The sequence below is a fragment of the Lissotriton helveticus genome, chromosome 7, assembly GCF_964261635.1.
Source record: "Lissotriton helveticus chromosome 7, aLisHel1.1, whole genome shotgun sequence".
NCBI classification, from domain to species: Eukaryota; Metazoa; Chordata; class Amphibia; order Caudata; family Salamandridae; genus Lissotriton; species Lissotriton helveticus.
This window is the reverse complement of record NC_136068.1, coordinates 1,266,796,000-1,266,820,029: the sequence shown is the minus strand read 5'-3', so window position 1 is coordinate 1,266,820,029 and position 24,030 is coordinate 1,266,796,000. Positions and strand designations below refer to the sequence as shown.

General features: G+C 42.0%; 1 protein-coding gene across 1 annotated transcript in view; it reads right to left on the bottom strand.

The window, feature by feature from the left end:
• Positions 1-24,030, bottom strand: part of LOC144769444 (polycystin-1-like) — a 640,821-nt gene that overhangs the window by 194,512 nt on the left and 422,279 nt on the right. Inside the window, exons 35-37 of the mRNA XM_078653538.1 lie at positions 19,049-19,192; positions 10,332-10,542; positions 9,525-9,648 (exon numbers count right to left, since the gene is read on the bottom strand). Coding sequence (XP_078509664.1) covers positions 9,525-9,648; positions 10,332-10,542; positions 19,049-19,192 — 479 coding nt within the window. The remainder of the gene's footprint in view (positions 1-9,524; positions 9,649-10,331; positions 10,543-19,048; positions 19,193-24,030) is intronic.

Below are 24,030 nucleotides of genomic sequence, written 5' to 3'. Positions count from 1 at the left end.
GTGATGGGACTTGGTAGTAAAAAAACCTCGACTGTATGGTCCTTTGATCGTTCCCTACTCACTAATGAGGAGGATATTTTGTTCCTAAAGACAGAGACACACAACTTCTTTCTATCTAATAATGGAACAGCCTCTGATAGAATTATTTGGGACTCATTTAAGGCAACATTGAGAGGGTTGGTTGTTGCCAAAGTCGCCTTTCGGAGAAAGAGATGTAACGAAATGATTTCTTCTATAGAATCAGATATGGCTTGTGTTCAACATGAAATCAACCTAAATAGTACATCTTCGAGGTCGATATTAGATCCCCTACATAACAAATTGGCGACTTTGAGGGGTAGTCTGGCATCATCCTTGAGTTTGAGGGTCCAACAGAGATGGGAAGCCAGCAAGTTGGCCCACTTCGAATTTAGCGAAGGTGCTGGTAAACTGCTGGCTTGGAAGACCAAAGTAGATCAGGTCCGGAACAACATTGCATCTATTAAAATAGGTAACATCAAGCTCACCTCAGACGAGGATATCAGGAAGGCATTTAGGGAATTTTTCCAGGTAATATATAAAGAAGACAAAGTGATATCGGTTGAGTCTGCCAAGAGTTGGTTGAACAATATTACTCTACCTTCCCTCTCTCTTGAACAATCCCAATACTTGTATAGTCCCATTACAGAGAGTGAGGTGATATCTGCTATTAAGAAATCTAAGAAGGGGAAAGCGTCGGGACCCGATGGCCTTCCGGCTGAGTTATACAAGATCTTAGACTCAGAGATAGCTCCTTTCCTTACAAAGTTGTTTAATCGAATACTTTTAGAAGGAATGTCTCCCCCAGCATCTTGGGATAATGCCTCTATTACCCTCATTTTAAAACCAGGTAAACCTAAGGAAGAATGTGGGTCGTATAGGCCAATATCCATTCTGAACGTGGATTATAAAATCTTTACCACAGTTTTATCATCAAGATTGGCCGACACCGCACCATCTATCCTTCATTTAGATCAAAAGGGGTTCTTAAAGGGTAGACAATTGTATGAACTGACCTTTGATTTAATTGGTGCCATAGATATAGCAACTTCTAATAGACTCCCATTGGCGGCGATAACACTGGACGCAACCAAGGCTTTCGACAGGGTAAATTGGGTGTACCTGTCGGAGGCCTTGGCCAAGTTTGGTGTGGGAGAAAGTTTTCGTAGGGCGATCAGCCTGTTGTATAGCAATCCTTCTGCATCTCTTCTCGTCAAAGGAGACTTATCAAGCCCCTTTTCTATCACTAGGGGAACCCAACAGGGGTGCCCGCTCTCCCCCTTACTTTTTAGGTCTCGCCTGTCGATGCGCATGCGCATCGAGCAAGCGAGACTATAGGGGCTCATCCAGACTTTATCTAACTTGCAAGGAATCGTGGCGATTCCTTGCAGTGCCCGTGACTTTTAAGCTCAATGCGCATGTGCATTGAGCTTAAAAGCGCGTGCACAGCCGCCCGCATTCCTCCGACACCTTTGAAGTGAAGCTTAGCTTCACTTCAAAGGCCCGGCTTGTTCACACCCACATGCCGCTCTGCCCCGCTCCGCCCCCTCCCCTGAGTCATCCTGCCTGCCCCTTCCCGCCGTGTCTTTCACTTGTTTGTAAAGATCAGCCCTGCTCATATCATAGATTACACACACGCAATTCCACAAGCATAGTTTTCCATGAACTTTAATTTGATAAGGATTGCAGAGGGTGTAATCTTTATTAAAACTCATATAACACATCTGAAGGCACGCAGCGTTGCAAAACCTCACTCAGCTGGTAAATCAGCATATTAGTTGGATTTTTTCTGCTTTGCGGGGTTATTGCTTAATGGAGCGTCCACCTTTTGTATGTGCCTAGGTTCTTCCGGAAGCCTCTGCGCCGTTCAGTGAGTACTTGGCATGCCCGCGCAGCTTTTGCTTTGAGTTGTAGGTTTTGCAAAAGGAGCTGGTAGCACTGGGTGCTTGTATCTCATTGCGTGTCTACACCAGGCTGAGCGCAATTTACTGGCAATCTTTCCGGGCTGGGCTGCACACCTTTGCCGCAGGTCTACGCTTGCCTCTGTGCTGTTCTCTATGGGTTAGCACTGGACTCGGCCACTCCTGGAAATGTGACAGTCCTGCATCTTTGTAGCCACTGTATCCTATAATGCTACAGGGAACAGCTTCATGCCCACCCACACCGCTCTGTGTGCTTCTCTTAAAACAATCTGCATCCCTCTGTTATAGGGAGCGGCACGAGCCACCGCATAGAAGAGAAAGTCAGTGGGTTTTAAGTAATATTTGGTATTTCATATAATATGTGCAACCCTCTGCTCTTCGTAATCTTCGGGGAATAGGCAGGTATATAATTGGCAGTAATCTCCGGAATACGCAACCCCTGACCTTCGGTCGTCTTCGGAAAATAAACTCCTCCCTCGCCTGACCAGCTAGAAGCAGCAGATCTCTGAGATTAGTTACTTGTCGAGCATTATCGTTCTTATCTTTAGCATTTTTTATGCTTTTTTGACTCTTTTAATTCCCGTTTCTAAATCCTTTAAACACAACATTACGAATATGTATATACTGTTGGATGACGGCGTAAGAAATGCGGAAATTGCAAGCAATACCCAGCACCGTCAGAATCTCAGCACATACGCGTACAAAGGCGCACACTCGCCTACAAACTGCACACAGCTGCACGCGTACACCAGCTGCATGCTCACCCCTCAAGGTACTCACAGCACATATTCAACCTTCGCCCTCATCCATCCATTCATACAAGGTGGACGCATGAATACATACTTCCAGGCACACTCCTGGAAGATGCATAGATGCGTGTGCACCCACTCTGGCTTCCTCTGCCAGCCCCGCCTCCCTCGGCATCCTTCCTCCCAATCTCTGGCTCCCTCCATCCTCTCACCTCACTGTGCCCTTTCCCTCCCCAGCCCCTCCTCTCTGCCGCTTTGATGTTCTCCGTGAGCCGCATGGCCTCTGAGAACATCAAAGCAGCCGCCAAATGCTGATCATTTGTCACCCCCTCCCTTCCTACTGGCATTCCCCCCTCCCTTCTCGCCCAGTCCTTGCTTTCTGTCCTCTTTCCACTCAATTTATTTTTCCTCTCACTCCATTCTCGCTTGTTCATAAAGGGTACTCTGCCAATGGACTTTCCATCGAATCCTTAGAGAGTCGTGAGTGCAGACCTCATGTGCCTTAATATTGGGAAGTTCCGAGACTATACGTGCTTTGTTTCAGAACGCTGATACGCCTTCTTTTTAAGTCATCAAAAAACTCTTGCACCATTTGTTGGGCACAGCGTATATAGTACTGCAAAGTATTATTATTTTAAAAACGCAGTCTCATCAGAAGTCTCAAATGAAAAGTTCCCTCCCCTGTCACCAAATGGTAATTCTCTCAATTGTAATCTACTTCGTGTTTATGTCGGGAAAGTTTAGCGACAGCAGTGAAGCTGAGGTGGAATTCTGAGATAAACCATCATTCGGGTCAAGTGAGCCGGTGTATTAAGCTAAGGTATCCTTACATTCAACCACTTCCTGCACAAGCGACACATTACCCATGAGGTCAGAGCAAACAACGTCTGCTTTTTTTTCACCCTCTGTTTGCAGTCACTTACAGAAAACTAAAGCTGCATTCCTTGTGTCCAAAATGTGCTTTGCGCTTCTCCCTTCATTACGAGTGAGACCATTTCAAGAAGATAATAACAATTGGCTTAATATGCATATGTTTTTCATCTGTAGGGGAGGTGTAGCTGTGCTCTGCTTTCGATGCTGTTTCTGTAGGCACCGTTGTTGAGACGAGAAGTGTTTTATATGCGTGCATGATAATGCAGGGCCTTTTATAACGACCAAGATTCCAGAGTCGCATTGTTCTTACTAATTCATTTTTTACAGCAATTTGCTGACGTACTGCCACTTGTAAGTAAGTTAAGCAACTAGAGACCTACAAAAACACAGAAAACAGAAGCAGAAATGTAGTCGGCACACTAAATTATGCGCCTTGGTCGTATAAACTTGCTTATCTAGTCTATGCAACCTATGCTACCTGGAGGAAACTCCTGGTTTGCAAAGATGTATAGAGAGGCGCTATAGTGACAAGTGAATTCTAGCCTGTCCATGCCCTAACTACTGCTTTAACTTAAATACAATATTCTCTAGCACATTGGTTGTCCAACAGTTCGTATATGTTCTGATTATCCGAAATGGATATATACATAGAGGGTTTATACTGGCTAACTGTGCATTGCAGTCTGTTAATGCCATTAAGGTATTGATATGACGTAAGAAACAATCTGACGAGGTAAACAATGAGGCCTACGAAAGTGGTGTGTAAATATCACTAGAGGCCTAAGATGGCATTCATGGACGATAACACAGCCTTATATATTATTAGTAAGACATGTAAAAAAATATGGGATGAAGTATGGACTACAGTATAAGGATATTGCAAATCGCCAAGGAATTCCCTCATTACAAAGAGGAACTTGGGCTAAAGCAGTGCTCTTTCTGAAAAGTCACAACCCAAACCCTATTTTAAATCCTCATTGCCATGCTCTTCTTTATAAAGAGACACCACTGCAGCATATAAATAAGTATAAAATGTATGCTGTGAAAATAAAGCCAATGCCAATATGCACGTTATAAATAGCTGGAAACTATACTTTAAACAATTTAATGTAAGGCACTTTGAAAAGAAGGTGCAAGTCCACGTGTGGTAAACTGCAAAATTCTTAGTTCTTGTAATGACTTCAGCAGTGCAATAGAGTGCCATAAAAGTCACCTTGTGAACCAATAACTATTTTTTTTTAAAAGAGACCAGAACAAAGCTGGAATGCTAGTTACACCTTTAATTATTTAAACAACGGCCTGGCTTGCTAACCTTGCCTTTCAATCTGCCTGCTGGCAATGCGGCATCACAAGTGTAATACATTATTACAGTAAAGTAGCTATGCCAGATGAGTTGTGGTTATATGCCAAGTAAATAGAACACCAGTGCACTTCCAAGATAGTCACTTTGATCCCTTCGCTATTATAGCGTTTCACAGATAGTCCATATCCTTGATCAGAAGCCAATTCCACAAAACCAGAAGGTGTAGAAAATTCAAGCCTTTATTTTGCAAACGCTATGGTCCACAGCCGACACGCGTTTCGCCCCCTTCGGGCTTTCTCAAGGCTTTTGTAGTGTGATTATAAATCTCAGTTCCTGTATCTATATGAGGTTATTAAAGTGCTACTGTTGTATCCTTATCCAGTTAATCTTAGCCTGAACAGTCGTTATGTTATTGCAGGATCCTTTTGTTCATATCAAATACGTAGTGTGGCGAATCAATCTTCCCAAAAGCAATCTCAGTGTGCAGCCATGCTACGTTCTACAACCTCAGCATAAACAAAGATCCGCTTTGAACACCGTCCCTGCAATCTACCACCACCACGTCCACGTCCATCACCACCCCGTCCACCACCACATCCACCACCACCATGTCCACTACATCCACCACATCCACCACCACCACACCCACCTCCACCACCACCACGTCCACCACCATGTCCACCACCACCACCATGTCCACCACCACCACCATGTCCACCACCATGTCCACCACCACCATGTCCACCACCACCACATTCACCACATCGACCACCACTTTGTCCACCACCACTTTGTCCACCACCATGTCGCCCACCACCATGTCGCCCACCACCATGTCGCCCACCACCATGTCGCCCACCACCATGTCGCCCACCACCATGTCGCCCACCAAGTCCACCACCATGTCGCCCACCAAGTCCACCACCATGTCGCCCACCAAGTCCACCACCATGTCGCCCACCAAGTCCACCACCAACACCACAATCCACCACCACCGCGTCCACCACCACATCCACCACCACGTCCACCACCACGTCCACCACCACGTCCACCACCACCACATCCACCACCTCGTCCACCACCACCACGTCCACCACCAACACGTCCACCACGTCCACCACCACCACGTCCACCACCACCACGTCCACCACCACCACGTCCACCACCAACACCACAATCTACCACCACCAACACCACAATCTACCACCACCACATCCACATCCACCACCACCAACACGTCCACCACCACCACGTCCACCACCACCACGTCCACCACCACCACGTCCACCACCACCATGTCCACCACCAACACGTCCACCACCACCATGTCCACCACCAACACGTCCACCACCACCACGTCCACCACCACCACGTCCACCACCAACACCACAATCTACCACCACCAACACCACAATCTACCACCACCACATCCACCACCTCCGCAGCCACCACCACCAACACGTCCACCACCACCACATCCACCATCAACACATCCACCGCATCCACCACCACATCCACCATCACCACCACATCCACCACCACATCCACCACCACATCCACCACCACCTCCACATCCACCATGACATCCACCGCCACATTCACCACCGCATCCACCACTGCATCCACCACCACATCCACCACCACCACATCCACCGCATCCACCACCACATCAACCACACCCACCACCACCACATCCACCACCATATCCACCACATCCACCACCACATCCACCGCATCCACCACCACCACATCCACCACATCCTCCACCTCCGCATCCACCACCACATCCACCACCACATCCACCACCACATCCACCACCAACACATCCACCACCACATCCCACCACATCCACCGCATCCACATCCACCACCACATCCACCACCACATCCACCACCACATCCACCACCACATCCACCACCACATCCACCACCACCACATCCACCGAATCCACCACCACATCCACCACCACATCCACCATCACCTCCACATTCAATCGCTGACACACACAGCACGTTCCCATCTAATTGTGTGTATACAGTACAACATATTATATCCTATGTCTTCATTAACAATATAGTGTATCTGTACTGAATATATATCCAGCATTTCAGACTGCATTTCAGAGCTTTTAAAAATGTTTATGGCTTTTTTTTTTTTAAATTCTTTAGCATTGGCTACAGGAAACAAAAATGCTAAAGATTTACAAAAAAAACCCATAAACAATTCTAAAAGCACTAACTCTAATGCTGCGAGACCTATTGCATTTTCAATGCTTGTTGATTTTTACATCGAGCCTTTTGCGCAGTACCTAAGGGAGGAGAACTCCATCAAACCATTTAACTATCAAGGCTGGTCGAGGAAGGTGGCACTATATGCCGACGACGTACTTATATTAACATCAGAGGCCGCTACGGCTCTCCCGGCTATAGTGAAATTGGCTCACGCTTTTGGACAGGTGTCGGGGTATGAGATAAACGCAGCCAAAACGGAAATGCTTATTTGGAATGATGAAAATCTTCCTATGGAACTCCATCCTGGCACTTCAATGCGTTACTTAGGTTTAACAATTGTAAAAGATATAAACAAAATAGTCCAAGTTAATTTGTCCACAGTACTTAAAGACTGCCGTACGCTTCTCCAATCTTGGTCGCATCTCCCTCTCTCATTAATAGGTAGGGTCAATCTTATCAAAATGTCTATTTTGCCAAAAGTATCTTTTTTATTTAACACCATTCCCCTATACTTTGATCAAAATATTTTAGCCAGATTTCAATCAAATGTTTCATCTTTTATTTGGCACAACCATCTTCCACGTATCGCTTGGAAAAAACTAAGACGGCGACGTGAAAAGGGTGGGTTGGCGGCTCCAGATTTAAAAATCTATGCTTGGGCCTTTCAACTGTCTCACTCAAGGATGTTGTTGAAGAATCTCGACGCCTCGGGGGTGGGCATGATGTATGCAGCTATGTTGGAGGGGGAAAATGTTTATCACTCTAGTTTTCTTTTTAAGTTTGGAAATCCTACGTTTTTCAAACAAATTAAACTGAAGACTCTACAGGATCTTGCCCGAACATGGGCTGAAATCATGAAATCAATAAAAGTAAATTACTTTTGTGAAAAAACTCCGTTGTGGGACTTGCCTGAAAGTCCTGTCTGGCTTGATGACATCTTGGCAATTCCTCTGAGAGAGGCAGACATGGAGGTTTGCGGTGACCTTTTCTACGAGGGTGATCTATTATCATGGGAACATTTACAAGCCAAGGTTGGCCATAATTTTTCACGCTTCAAATATATCCAGATGTATAGTTGGACTGCAGCCTATAAAGCATCTCTTGCCAATAAAAATAAGTTTAAAATTGGTGGACATAGCCCATTTATCTCTGACTTACTAAACAGAGGTCCAGAAAAGAAAGAAATATCTAGATGGTATAACTTTATTATGGAGGAGGCAGATGGAGACTTTGTCTTGCCAGAGTCATTATGGGGTTCTGTTCTGGTGGATCTGAATCTACAAATTCTTTGGAAGTCTTCTATCGAGCTTCTGTGGAGCATTGTCAAGCCATCATGGCTTCGCAGAAATCACATCTTCGCCCTTTATAGGGCGTATTACTCCCCCTCAAGACTTTCTAAATTTGTAGGAGGACAGCTAGTGTCCTGCGCAAAATGTGGTTTGATTGCTGCTTCGGATACTCATATGTTCTTGGACTGCCCGGAACTAACAGTGTTTTGGCAGGATATCAGCAAGTGCCTTTCTGAGTCTTTAGGAAGACCTGTCACAATGGATTTGCCCCTGATTATCTTTGGAGTCTTGGAAGGAGTACAACACCTACCCAGATGTTTAGTTTTTTATTCCATCTTGCTCGCAAGAAGAGAGATCTGCAGGAAATGGAAAGACTCCTCACCACCCACCTTTAGAGATTGGCAAAATTCTGTCCTGCAGACCTCTGTCACAGATATGGCCAGAGCCGGTAATCGCAGAAAAAGGGCATTTTGGCACCTACTAACGTGGCTTCAGTGACGTATTTGTTTTTTTGTTCCCCCCCCCCCCCCCCCCCCCGAGTCCAATGATTGATCTCCTCAGGTGCTCTTTTATTCTGCACCATTGGAACAGCCGCTACCCGGTTCATGCCCAGCTCCCATTTGGCTGCTAAAACTACCCCAAGATTTGCTGCGGGTTGGCAAATTAAAGACTTTGTGCTTCTTTGGATCACGGTGGAAGACTGTGGGATAGTTGGCCTCCATAAGATATGTGTCCCCTCCAGTTTTTTAGCTAAACTGAGTCAGTTATTCTCCGTTGATTCCTTTTGGCACTTTGTCTACATGGTGGTTATGAGGACAAAAAAAAAAAAAAAGTTAAACAAAAAAAAAAAAAGTTAAACAAAAAAAACCAAAGTCTGTATTTGTGTATAAAAATAGATAATAACTAAAATTAAGGAGCCTTGGTTATGGGTAATATCACCCTGGCGTTGCTTTGTGGCTAGTCTGTCACAGTGGCTGGTCTTGTGAGCATGGACTTGAGCGAGTTCCTAGCTCTTAGTTTTAGTAGTTTGAAGTAAATATTACTCCAAAGCTTATTTGGGTAAAAGGTGGATCTGCTTTTGTGTGGGAGCAGAGGTGCCATCTGGTTGGACAAAATAAAGAAGGATACTGGTACTCTACCTTACTGTGCGTCTGCCTGAAGAGGAACGTGAATAGCAACTGCACCGGAAAGACCATCACAGCAACAACCATCCCTACAGCAATGCTCTCTACTGTCACTGGGGTCTGACTTCCCAGGGGAACACTGCCAGCAAGACCAAAAAGAAAGGAGTTACTACTAGAGCCCAGAATCACTGAGCCTCATGTAACAGCCTGTTGAATAAAAGCAGAATAAAAAATATGTGGCACCGCATCATTCAAATTCAGAGCACTCCAATATCCTGGACCAACTGTACATCAACATCTGAAGTTCATACACAACAAAATATGAACCTATTTTATATCAAGATCTGAATTTCTTCCACCCCAAATGGATTGGTGCACTCCAACATCCCTTTCTGCTACACTCAAGTCCCCGCCCGGCTGAAATGTAACATCCTAATTTGGTGCACCCTAACATCTGAACACCTTACAGTAAAACACATGGACTCCTTTCACCTAAACATCATTATTGCTGAATCCAATACCAAAATAGTCCTTCATCCCATGCGCTTATAGTGTACACATTTCCTCCCACAGTCTCTTGATTTCACTCTACCCCACAATATTTTCAGATGCTACTTTTTTTAAATTCAATAGATATGGTCCTAATTCCCTTGAATCCTCATTTAAGCTACTTTTTCAATCTTGCATACCTTTTCTCACAGAACCTGCCAGGGTTTCTCACCTCACCATCATTTTCCCCACCTTCTATTCATGAATTACTCTGTTACTGCCTTAAACAATGTTCTTATCTAATAGTCTAATTGAAATATATGCAACACGTACCTCTTCCCCACAACACCCACAGATCCATACCATAGAACACATGTAGCCATGAATAAGTAAACTGTGCACATGCAGCATGTGATTCTCTGCACATGGGTGAAGCGGCTGTGAGGGGGTCGACCCCAAGCAGATAACCAGAGATGCCAATCAGAGAAGCCAAGGCGCAGTTGAGCTGGGAAAATGCGAGAAAATGTACGCAGCTCGTGAGGACCTGCAATCGACAAAGTAAACATTCTTTGTTAGTGGTATCCAACCGACAACAAAAAAAGAATTGAGGTCGACATAACTGGCACTAACTCTACCATTATTATGTCCAGCATCAGAATTACAATCACTGCCTTTACAAGATTCAGATCCAATATGGATATCACTGGAACTTATCTCACCACTATCAAGTTCACCACTGAAATCAAATGCTACCAACTATGCCACCATCAGAATCATCGTCAATATCCAGCCTTCAAGCTTACCATCATCAAATCCACTTTTAAAATTACTGCTATAAATCTCATCACAGTCAGATCAACTATAACAATATGAATGCCACTCATTTCACTGATTATAATGAGTTCTACCACTGACATCTCTGCCAGCAAACTTAAAATCATCATGTCCAGGAACAGTCTTCTTGCTCCCACTTCCCCAGCTTCAAACACACTATCAATATCAAGGCCCACAACAATACAATCAACTGATCCTCCATTGACATTTTGGTTGTGAATATATCTACAATTGCATCAACCACTGATTCCATTAATACCCACTTCACTCTAATCAAATCTATCATTGATATCACTGACTAACCACATTCAGATTCACCAAGGACAACAGTTATCACTCATTTCATCTGAATCAGATCAATCATTCCTATTACAGCCACAAATCTTACTTCTGTTTTATATGCTAACAAAATAACTGCAGGCACCTCATCACCATTAGATCACCACCAATATCACTGCCACCATACTCACCACAATTGTATTCACCATCAAAATTGCTGCCACAAACTTTATAAACACAAAGACTGCCAACAACACACAAATGTAATCGCCTTCAGACGCACCATTGAACCCACTGTCACAAACCTTATCATCATTATTATGTGTTACATAGCTACCAAGGGCATTGTCAAGAACTCATCAAACAAATGCTTTGCTTATTCAGGGAAGAAGCACTCCTTGTGCTGACGGCTGCCTTGTTCAAGGATGCCAAGTTCAGTTCCTGGGTCAGTGTGAGCACCACCCAAACTGCTCTGATGACACAATGCTTACAATCACCCAGAAGAGTTATCCAAGACCCAACTGGACTGCCAGGCACAAAGGCTGGTGGTGGGACTCTAGAATTCAGTGTGGAAAAAAGGGTTTTGTCTTTGATTACCAAGCAACTGCCATGACTTTCCAGAAAGGGACATGGACAAGCCATATATCCAGCCCTTTCCAACATTGCGGTCTGTCAACAGGGTGTAATTCAAGGTTACCCATCCTAGATGGAGAAGAACCATTTCTTGTTATGTCCTACATAGGTAATCATGAGAAAAAGATGCATGAAACCCATTTGTTCCTTTTTTCTGGTAGCGTTCTTTGCCCCATTCACACTATTTTTGTCATAGATGTTTGCTGCTTGCAGTTTGGATCTTCTTTATTCCATGCCTGGAATCCTTGCTTAGTTCTGTTCTCCATCCTGGTGTTTGATGCCATGCTGATTACTTCAGTATTAGAATTCATCCAAAAGCAAAAGTGCTACAATTTTGCCAAAAGGTTGTCTCCTTTGTGGGGGTTTCCTCCTAAAAGTAACCCTATTAAAGAGTCGCTCGATACATTTCACATGTGCTATTCTGTGCAGTATGGCATCTTGGCTACTGGGAAAAGTCGCCCTTTTCATTGGGCAATTAGAAGTGGACTCAAAAGACCTTCTCATCATCCAGTCCCTGGCATCAGGTCGACAATAAATATCTCTGACAATGGGAAACATCCTTTACAACGCGGTGTTTACACCGCAGGGCCTTTACGACGCAGCCATCACAACGCAAGTCGTTACTACGACTTGCGCTGGATGGCGCTCTTGCTCAAGGAATAGTTTAATTTTCTGTTCCAATACCTTCCCTACTGTTACGTGGGCTGGAGTTGGAATAGAAAATTAAAATAATCCACAATCCAGCACCTTCCAACGCAAGTCGTTGTAACGACTTGTGTTGTGATTACTGTGTTGTAATGGTAGCGCGGTGTAAACACCGCGTAGTAATGACATACATCCCTGCCGATAAGTATCTCTGTAATGAGCCCCTTCTTTGATATCACTGCCACCACCCTCAACATCGTCAGGCCTGAAACACACCCATCAGCTTCATCACAATATACTCTGCATTCATATCACTTTCTCCAACCTCACCAGCATCAAATGCATAGTTGATATAACTGTTGACAACATCCTCTTTCCCAGATCCAGGACCCATATAAGTTCCACCAACTTAATCATCATATCCAGAATCCATACCACTTTAACCTCATTAGCATCAGATGAACTATCTGTACCATTTCACCACCTTTTACAGCATCAGATCTACAAGTAATATTGTTTTAAGTTTACAATCATGTTTCTCCATTCATTTACTTAAAAGATATGCTGGAGAACAATATTTACATTTCTTTTGACGACATAAAGTTCAACAGTTTTCAGTATTCGTGACTCATGCATTTCACAATGTCAATATTTTTTAGGAGGCACAAATCAAACTATATTTTAGGTTGAGGAATAATTGAAATGCATGTTCTCATTGATTAGAAAAAAAGCTATTTTTGCTGTCTGTGATACAATATATCACAAAGGAAATTCTCAGCATGTCTTGTGCAGCCATCCTTCCCTTCCCTTGTACTTTGCTTTCGTGTTTGGTGAACAGGTGCACAATACAGAGCACGTTCCTCAGTTAAACGACCAAAACCAAGTCACAGCAAATCAAAATTTCCGAACAGGTAGTTTTGGTACGTGCAGTTCGTTTGAAATACCTTTGTGAGATACTTTTGGTGAACTAACTTTAGTTGTGTTCCAGGGAGTGCCTAATGGGAAGTTCCTTGGGAACGACCTAGAAGTGCCCCTTTGGACAACATTGACTATAGGGCTCAATGTTAAGTAAAACGACGGTGCCTAGCACTTAGGAGCCAAGAAGTGGTTCAGAAGGTGTTTCACCTATCTGATTTTCTCTGGCTACCTGTGTTTGGAGTAGAGAATGTTTTACTTAAAAATTAAGCATTGCTTTGTAGGAGAAATTATTAGCCATTGTTTGTTTTGTCTAATCACACATCTTGAGTAAATCTCGATTAAGTCTTGCCTATCTGACCTAAGTATCCTGGAACAGTTACATGGTAAAGGGGAGTAATCGAGCATGCAGTTGGAGTGCAATAACACTGTGCTCCCCCGAAACCAGTTGTAAATGATATTAAATGTCACAATTGAAGCACAGTAACTTGTTATTACCTTGGGAGCCGAATAAAAGGCCTCACACCATAGTTCAGACAATGGCTTCAAGAGTCTTCCCCTCATATCGCTGGTGTTCGCAATTCACCATAACTTCTGACAGAAAGTACAATTCCATTTCTATTCAACACATTAATGCATTGACATATGTGCCCGCTATAAGATTTCTGGCTTGACAAATATGTCTATGTATTTTCTTCTTTAAAATAGGGATTTCAAACAGGGTATATGTTTCAAGATTAGATAATATCATTCATGTATTCTCCCTTAAGGAGACCCTCGAAGTACTCTTAGTTTCTTAATATGAGCTTCAAATTAAAATTGTGACCCATTGTTTCAATACTGTAACTGCCTATGTAAATTAGGTACACTTAGTTTTCAATGTTCATTTCTCTAGCTCTGCTCTTGCACTGTTTTAGTTTGGATTTTCCATTTCTGTTACTGTTGCCCTGGTTCCACATGACTCCATCCTAACTTCAATCTCAATGCAGAAACTGGGTTACAATTGGGGATGGTAAAGAGAGACCTAACAAACCTTTTCTATACTGGTTCTGTTATGGATGGTATGCACATCATGAATACCAGATTCTAAATCCTGTTACTCACTGCTATGACCTAGAAGCAGTAGGTAAAAAAATAATTTCAGCTTCAAGAATCCCCCAGTTCTGTGCATTCCTCGTTGCCCTGGACGCGGAATTTTTGTGCTCCAAGGTATCCTGCCTTCATTCCATTTTGCATCCTCTTACAGAAGATTAAAGAACAAAGGGGCATATTACCAGCGACAATTATTACTGACCATGCTTAGCGATAATTTTGTTATCGCAGGCTATCTCTGGAATTTATCGCCCTGGTAGCGCGTTAGTAACAACGTGTTTCTCCAGGGCAATAAAAATTCCAGAGATAGCGAGGTTATCTCTGTTTTGCAGGGAACAACGCTGGTTTCCCAGCGATGTTCCCTGCAAAACGGCGATAACCTTGCTCATACGACCCACAGGGTCGTATCAGCATAATCCACCCCAATGTTAGGGATAGGTAAGTCTGCATTTTAGCAGACGTTAGTTTTCGGAGAAAACAGCAGTTTTCTCCAAAAACTAACGTGTGCTAAAATGCTGGGGCAGCCTTGTAAATATCACGATGTGAACATCAGCGATATTTAGTAGTCCATCCGGGGTACACCCAGTGACGCCCACTTTGCATCTCATTAGAGATGCAAAGGGAGGCGTTGGGAAAAAGGGTGCTAACGTGATTATGCATGTTAGCACCCTCTTGTAAATAGGGCGATAGTTTTAGATAAAGCCCTTGTAAATATGCCCCTGGGGAATCTGCCTACAGCTGGTCATGATCATCGAATTCTGAAAGACAGAGTATTACCCGCAGTGCTACCAGGATACATTCCCCATGCTCCCCTCACTAAGCAGCATAAAGTGCCATTGACTTCGCAACTAACTGCTGTTTTAGCCCCAGTGTAGATGAGCTTGATAGCTGTCAGCACCAGACGCGGTCCGTGCAGATAACAGCGGTGGGCCGGGTATGGGGGGATTTCAAGGGACGATGCAGAGAGAAAATTGAATAAATAATTAATTTCCCCTCTGAATCGTCCCTCGAAATCCCCCCTTATTTCCCCTTATCTGGCCCCACTGCTGTTACCTGCACGGACCGCGGCTGGTCAGCATCCATGGCTCTCAACCTTCTCTATAAGTGGTCTCCGTCTAATGAGTGGAAAGTTACATTACCAACCATTGGCATAGCCAATAGGCCTCGCCTTTGGGACCTTATAAGTGTTTACCCATGCAACAGTTGATGCTGTTGAACCAAGGATATTGTGCTGCATAACTAAATACTTATACGGTCCCACAAGCGAGACCTATTGGCTATAGCAATGCTTGTTTAATTTGAGATTGTTGACATTTCGACATGGAAAAGTAGTTTTATCATCTTTGTTCCCATTTTAATCGTTTATTAACCGTATGCGATGAATTGTCCTGCTTAGATGAGAAAACCTTTTTGTGTCTTCACTTAATATGCATGTACTTGTACTATAGAAACTTATCTGATTACTCCAGTTTTAGTTTAGGTTTGACGCACTGCATTCACAGCGCTAGAATTAGCAATTGTTTTTTTTTTTTTATTGTGTATTTGTTTTGGGTAGTTGTCTATGAATATTGGCTTTATGAATCTGGCATGGAAATGAAGAGATTACTGGGTGATTGACTAAAAGTAGTTTTTAGAGTTAAATGTAATGAAGCACACATGAACTCTTGAACGTGTTATTGCTGTCCAATCTATAGTATAATATGAAGGCAAACTATGAGGCAGCCTCTTCTGTGAGCACTTTTATGAGGTGGCTGACAACTTTTGTCTACACAATGGCCAATTTCAGTAAAGGGATTGATTGATTGATTGATTGCTTTCCTCCGTGGGTTCTAGTGGGTTTACAACACTAGAGTATGGGGTATTGAGATTATTGTTGGCAGTGGGAAGCGTTAGTTGGAGAAGCGTGGCTCAGTGGTTAGAGGCGGCAGACCCGGAAGCTGAGATCAGCCGTGGACCAGGGTTCGATTCCCCGCCTCGGCGGGTCTCGGGCTCAAAATTCCACGGACTCGACAATTCTTGCTCCGGTGCCTACTCGACTCACGGGGTCACACTCTGCGACTCTGGGCAATAGCTTGCTTAATCTCCACTACGGCCCCTCGCGGCGGGATGCCTGGCTTTCACCTTGTGGATACCCTGCCAGGGTATCTCACAGGGGAATACCAGGACGGGTTCCCTAAGCAAGCGCCTTGATACCTTCGGGTGATACGTGCGCTATATAAGTCGCAATACATACGTTAGGGGGATGGCCTAGTCTCCTTCAATTGTACCTTAGGTCGAGGAACTTCAAAAGATCTTGCATACCTTGTTCTTGGAGGTACTGTTCAGCCCAGATCCTCGTAGGAACACTTAAGGAGATCAAATGGGTAAATAGATTTGTCGCAATGGTTATTTGGAAACGTAAGCTGTGCATTTTGCTACTTCGTTGTATGTTCTTCTTCACAAACATGACTGCTTCTTTCCTGCAGGCAGGGCAGAGTAGTCCTTTGTGTGACCTGCTTAAGAATACCACAACGTTCAATTTAAAGCTTTTGCTCAATTATTTATTTCTATTTTTATCAAAACTGAGTCACCCATGTCCCAGAATTAGCTTTTTTCATTTTTGAACATTACATTTTGCATGGCACAATGTCTGCTAAAATCATTTTTGGGTTCTTTTGAGCTGTTAAACTTTCTAATGACCTTTGTACTTTAGGTTAGTTTCCAATGGTGAGAGTAGCATATTTTAAAATTTGTTTTTCTTCAAGGTAGGTTTTTCATACTTTTTTTGTTGTTGTAGGTTTTTCCTCAAGAAGTTTTCTTTCAAATATGTTGATCGTGCTGTATTTCTTATTGTTGAATTGTACTTGCATTTGAAGTGCCACCTACCTGTTTTCAAGTAGAGGTGGCTTGTAGGTTAATAAGAGGAGTCTTCAGGTTCGTAGGGAAGGTACATTTTCTGTGTACAGGATAGCATCAGCCAAGCTTCAATGCGAATACCTTTTGTGCTCAACCGTGATACACACTCTTGCTTACTGAATGATAAATCAAACTCATGTAGGGTGTTCCAAAATTGACTATACATAGTACTCTTAGCTTAAGTTTCTGCTGTTTGAGCCGAATTTTTAACTGGGTTGTACCGTAGGAAGGTAAGCCAACTTATTTAGGTCTGTGTAGATGAACTTTTACTTAGCTGCTTCTTTTTTTGCCAACAGCCGCAAACTGATCCCATTTCAATTTGTAGTTTCTGTTTAGGGACGAAAGAATCAAATCGCAAGAAAAAAAAAACAGAAGAACTCATCTCCTGCGTAGACCGTGGCAGCAGTGGTGAGTACATCAGAATTACTAAATTACTACATTTGTGGAAGATACTGTCCTGCAGCTACAGACTCCGAGTGATCCAATCCACGTATCGTTAAGAACTGTTCCCAATTCTCATTTACACCATCTTTCTGAACTATGACTATCTCCAAAAAAAGAAAACCACCAAAGAAAATGCTCAGGAATAAATAAAGGGGCTAAATGCAAAGTTTTGTCTTTGCAAAGTTTGTATTTTTGACAACTTTGCAAATGTCGCTGTACCTGTGATAAAAGTCCTGCAAAACGAGTTTGTCCCTGAAAACAATCGCAGCAAAAAACACTTTCACAGTTTCACTGGATAAAATGTCTTGAAAAAAATATTTTACCTAGAAAATTATTTCGTAAGCAATTTCACAAAGTTTACATACTTTGCAACCTTAATTAAGCCTACCAGAGGAAAATACAATTGTAAAAACGCACCATTTATATACAACCTTGTCTTTGAGAAAAGAATGAAACGACGGCTACCCATGATGTGTGTAATCCAGTTTACAAGAATGGTCTGTTTGAAGCCTGCTACAAAACCACATGACACGTCCGTTCTGGAACCTTGTTTCCAGTCTTCAGGATGGACTAGCGGTTTGTTTAACTAAATGTTGGTTGCGACACGGGAAGCTTTAGTAATGTAAAACATTTTTTTTAAAACACGCTAATGATGCGCGCGTGTAAAAAAAAACACGCTAGTGATGCGCATGCACGTAGCAGCACGAAAAAGTGATCACGCTGGAAGGGAGGCAGATAGTGGCTGCGCGCGTGCACGCTCGCGGGAACGCAAGCGCTAGGCCACCAGGCAGCACTTTAAAATCCCTGATACTAAATGTCTCGGAGCCACGCATGCGCTGGCTCAGCGAGACCTAAAAAGGAGGATTCCTACATGAACCTATGATTTGAATTAGTACTTTTAAAGCCACACAGCAGTACATAATTCATCTTTAAGCCAGATTTATTATCTACTATTTATGTTTTTTAAGTACACCCCCTATGCTTTCATGCCCAATATACAGCAGGTATTCTTTTTATATGAAACTTCTAGTATGCTGGATCTGTTACACTTCGAAACGCACCGTTTACATTTTCTGTAGGTACCATGGACATTAATTGGTTCATTTCTTCGTTGTCCTTGGTCAAGAGATTTTCTTAAGGACACACTGCCTCTGTATCCTATCCTCAAAGGATGGGACCAATCTCTAGTTTTAGGCTATCATCTCAGGAGTGCTAATCTTCTCTTCACAGGAGTGGAATAGGTTGCACCTTCATTGAATGTAGCACATGGGGTATCTGATATGGCTATGAAAATTCTTTTCAGTAAAACTTACAGGCAGCGAGGACCTCTTTCTCCACCATTCCTTCATTCTTTTCATTTTCCACAGAGAGCCAGTCCTCTACAAGGAAGTAGTACATGACATCAGTCTGTCTGTCCCAAACAATGACGTGCTGCAGATACCAGGAAGGGTCCAGCCCTGGAAAGGGACAAAGGAGAGTGTAGAATATATGCCACGACATCAGGAAAATAAACTATTAGCGTTTTCTCTCTGTTTACTATTAGGCTGTCAGCTTAGAGCACAGCAACAGTAGTTTACCCATGCATATTAGATGAGCTAAAAGAAATCTGATTCAAATTTGAAGTATTATATCGCTTGATCATGGCCCAAGAGCATTAGTACACTTTGCTGCAATTCCATTTACAGGCTTTTTTATTTTTCCAGTTTACTAAAGTATTAACCTCCAGTTCACAATCAAGATCTTCTATCTTCTATAAGCAATTCCCAAAATTTCATAAATCGCAACATACATCGCTCTTAATCCTACAGACTATAGTTTGCGTGCATCTTTCCAGACCCTCATCATCATCTCCGCTAAACCCACGCCTCATCTAGATCTCCCATGACCATAATCAACATCACCCACATCCTCTTCCTCCACTGACCATCATCTACATCAGCCTTAATAAGTAAAGACCATCTTACTAATAAGATACGCCACCACATACAATCTACCCTCACACTGCCTGTATGTCTTTCAACCACAGACACTCTCATGAACATTTCCTTTAACACCATAGCATAGATATCATTGGCATACACCCTTACAACATACACTAACACATCGTTCAGCTACCACTTTACACATTTCTACATCTCTCCTACTCCCACAGACCATCATAATCAAATATTTCAAACTTGTACATCATCATGTGCCACTCTTGTAACTCCACAGACTATCGTTTGTATCTCCCTAACACAGAAGCCCGTAATGCACATCTCACCAAGAAAGTCTGCCATCGGACCATGTTCAGGAATGGAGGGTATTGCTGTGGGAAAAGGCAGCAATTAACTAAAGGGAGGATGGGGGGGTACTGGGTGTGTGAAGCAGAAAGGGGCATGTGGAAAAAGCTTGTTTCAAGATCAAGTTCACATCTGTGTTGCAATAATTTGACAAGATAATCAGTCATTCCTCCCTTTTTCCCATTAGCTGTTTCATTGACCTCTGCATTACACAGAGCAGTAGCAATGTGAAGCGATTTTAAGCTCCCTGGAGTCACTCTAAAACTGTGGAAGATGATGTTGATAGATGGGGATTGAGCTGAATCACAAGCTTTGACATTAGTCTTACATTATGGTCCTCTTAACAATGAACTGAGATCTGTTTACGAACTAGCTGACAGAATTTCTGAAACTATTGATAATCGGGTTATTCAGCTTTCCTCAATTCACAACATTACATTTCTCCAAAGTAAATCATATAGCGAAAGCTAATATTTGCGAGAGCCCTTTACACTTTTACACAGAGCTGGGAGTCATAGACCCATGGAGGGCCTCACACAGCACGCTGAAGTGCTTTATGTTTTTAGGGAGATTTGAGACAGCCTCTCGTATAGGTATTTTTTTAATCTCTAAAATTTTTGAAAAAATCTCAACTAAATGTATCCTCATTTGTTTCTCAGATCATGTGTCTCTTTATCTATGGGTATTCTTGATGCCAAGGCCCAAACCCACTTTTTAGTTGAAAACTAGAAAGATCATTACTTACAAATGCGATGTTTAATAAAAGACGGAACAAAAATACTTTTTGAGTAAAATATACAACTGCACCGTGGCGAAACAACATTTGGGAAGCTTACAAAGCCATGCTTAGAGGTGAGATAATCGCTTTCACTGCGTAATCAAAGAAAATTCATAATGAGAAATTGCTGGAATTACAGATCAGACTTAATCAAGCAGAATTTAATTTGAATTAAAAAATAATAGGCTAAATCATCGTACATTGGACGTGGCAAAAGGACAAATTAAGATCATCTCTATTATCAGTCAGTAAGACAGCATGTTCATAAGGAAGTGGAATGTTTAGGTAAGCTATTAGCTTGGCACACTAAGACACATTCCGTATCTAACACACTAACTAAAATATTAGACCCCAAGAATAACTCCATTATTACAGAACCAACTCACAAAGAGAATAGAATTTGGGAATTCTTACAGAATATCTTTTGAGAACAGGTGGCCATTTTGGACACAGAAAACGCACAATGCTAAGTCATTTGAAAATCCCTTCTTTATCATCTCTACAGCCATCCAAACTAATACACCCATTTCAACAAGATGAGATTGGATACATAATTAAAAACTTTCCAAAAGGGAAAGGTTCCGCTGAAGATGGATATCCATCAGAATGGTACCAAGCATTCCTGGAGGTATTAAAAACCCATTAATATTCAATTATGTCATTATTCAAGGAAATTGCCTATCATCCTTTAACACAGGAATTATAGTAAGCTTCCTAAAAAAGGAGACTATCCATTACATCTTAATTCATGTCGTCCTATAACCCTGTAAAAATATTCTCTAAATTGATCGGCATTCGTATAGGTATGACTGATACACAAAGACGAAAATAAGTTCATCCAGGGACTCCATTTCTGTGCCCAAACCCATTATTTTGGTAGTAGCAACAGATTATTTTGTATCCTTTAATACCGAAGCTGCCATTATTCTATCAAATGCAGAAAAGGCGTTCAATCTTGTTCACTGGAGATTTTTGTTTAAAGTACTTGAGAGATGGGCTTTCCACACCAATTAATTAGGAAGCTAGCTTTGGTATATAAAGATGTATCCATGTCTATATTAGTGAATGGAAGAGTAACCAAGAGATTAACATCAAACAGCACCAGACAGAGGTGCCCCTTGTGACCTATATTTTTTGCAATATATATTGAGCAATAGCAATAGGAGCTACAGAAATTATTGAACCAGTAGTCTCTGGGTCACCGAAGGTAACACTTGACGCAGATTATATGGTTTCTACATAGACCTAACCAATCTTCAACAGAATCTGAGTTTCAGGTCATTGGTGACTTTTTAACACCTCATCCCAATTGCGCCCAGATTACATTGCGTTAAGTTTTGAATAAATGACTACAAAATCTTGATATTTGAACGTCGGAAGACTTGGAAGATCTTTATAAATTAAACTATGATCTGCTACTTTTTCAGAAGGTACAACATTTATTAGAAAGATTAAATAATCTTCCATTATCAATAATAGAAAGAGGTGTGATTATTAAAAGTAACATTCTTCCTTTATTGCTCTTTCATTTTCCTGCACTTCCATGTATGCTGTACAAAACGTTTTGCTACAAAATTAAGAGTCTGATTACTAGCTTTCTTTGAAGAAAAAAGGTACCTCAAATCATGTCTGAAGAAATGACAGCTCCAATAAAAGAAGGGGACCGGTGCTCTTGGATTTCAGGAGATATTATCAGGCAGCATACCTCTCGGCTTATAACCGTTTAAATAATTTGCTGAAAAGCACAGTCTTTGATAATTTCTTTTTCAGTTCAATCAGGCGTGAACTCATTTATTATCTTCTGGCCAAAGAACCAGAAAATGTGTTATCCCAAACTGGTATGATATTGTTTATCAAAAATTTATAAAACAAGATAAAAACAGCTTTACCACTATTTAACATGTCCTAATATACATGCTGAATCATCTCTATCAACTACTCACAGTGAACTCTCCCGAAATGTGCTAAATCACAGGAAAGCAATTGGTTAGGCAGAGTTTGGGATTGGTTGATCAATGGCAGACTCATAGCTTGGGATTATATAAAGTTAAGAATAAGCTCAAATATGGGGTGACTCAATTTTTTTTATAGACAAAAAAGAAGTTCAATCACATGGACTTCTAAACCTGATATTGAAAATTCCAGAGAGATAGTCAGATATCTGTAGAAGTAGCATACAGTTCAACCTGGAATTGGTCCCTGGGCCTGCGTTGTACAGTCCCAAAAGAACCATGCAAGCTCACTGCTTGAACAAATAATTAAAAATGGTTTACGATTTAGAAGGAGGCATGTGAGCATAATTTAAAGCTATTGCAGGGTACAAACTCAGGAGAATGTAACTTTATGCTCAATGGTTAGTGTATTATACCACACATCAGTGCATCCCAAATGTTTTAGAACCACAACCCACTTTTTAGATCAATAGACTTTTGCAACCCACTTGGCTTTCATGGACATGGGGCAGGCACATTTTCAATGTAATTAAAGCATTGTGTGGTAAAGCACTGTCATTTACAGACCACCCCTTTTCTATTGATATGGCAAATAAATTTGCTCAGACATACAGTTTTACTGATAAAACTATATAGCACACAAATGAGAATGTGTGGAAATTGGGTTTCAGTGACTACATGTCATTTGTGAATCACCAAGCAAGGTGTCTGGTTTGTTTTGATACACTTAGAATCTTTGTTTCATCACACTTCAGAATTCCCAAAAAATGCTTCATTGTTGCTTTCCTAACCGCTGAATGTGTACAGTTAAATTACATGTATTTACATTTGTTATGTGTTAGAAAAAATGACATCCTCCAGCCTTTCCATTCATAATCTCTGTACCCCAGCAAGATTGCTGTATAATTCACTTTACTTTTCTTTCTCTGACTGCAAAGTGAGAGGAGGTTTTAAACACCAATCCCCATCTTGAAAAATAAGCAGCAATCTGTCAGAAGATGAAGCACAGCAAATGTTCACTCCGATCAGCCCTGCCAATCACAAGGCAGTATATCTTTGGTTAATTGCTCCCTTTATAAAAGTAAAAGGCAGCCATGTAGTTTTCACCACACTTTGACTCTGTTCTATAGCAGGGCCTTAGATAAAGGTAGTAGTAGATCTTATTGTTGTTTCGTACCTATTTCCACTTTAATAAAGAGGTATTTTGTGTCATTTTGTTGCTGCAGATATCACTAAGTTCAAGTCCCTTATAACATTAAAAATACTTAAAAATACTTACCCTA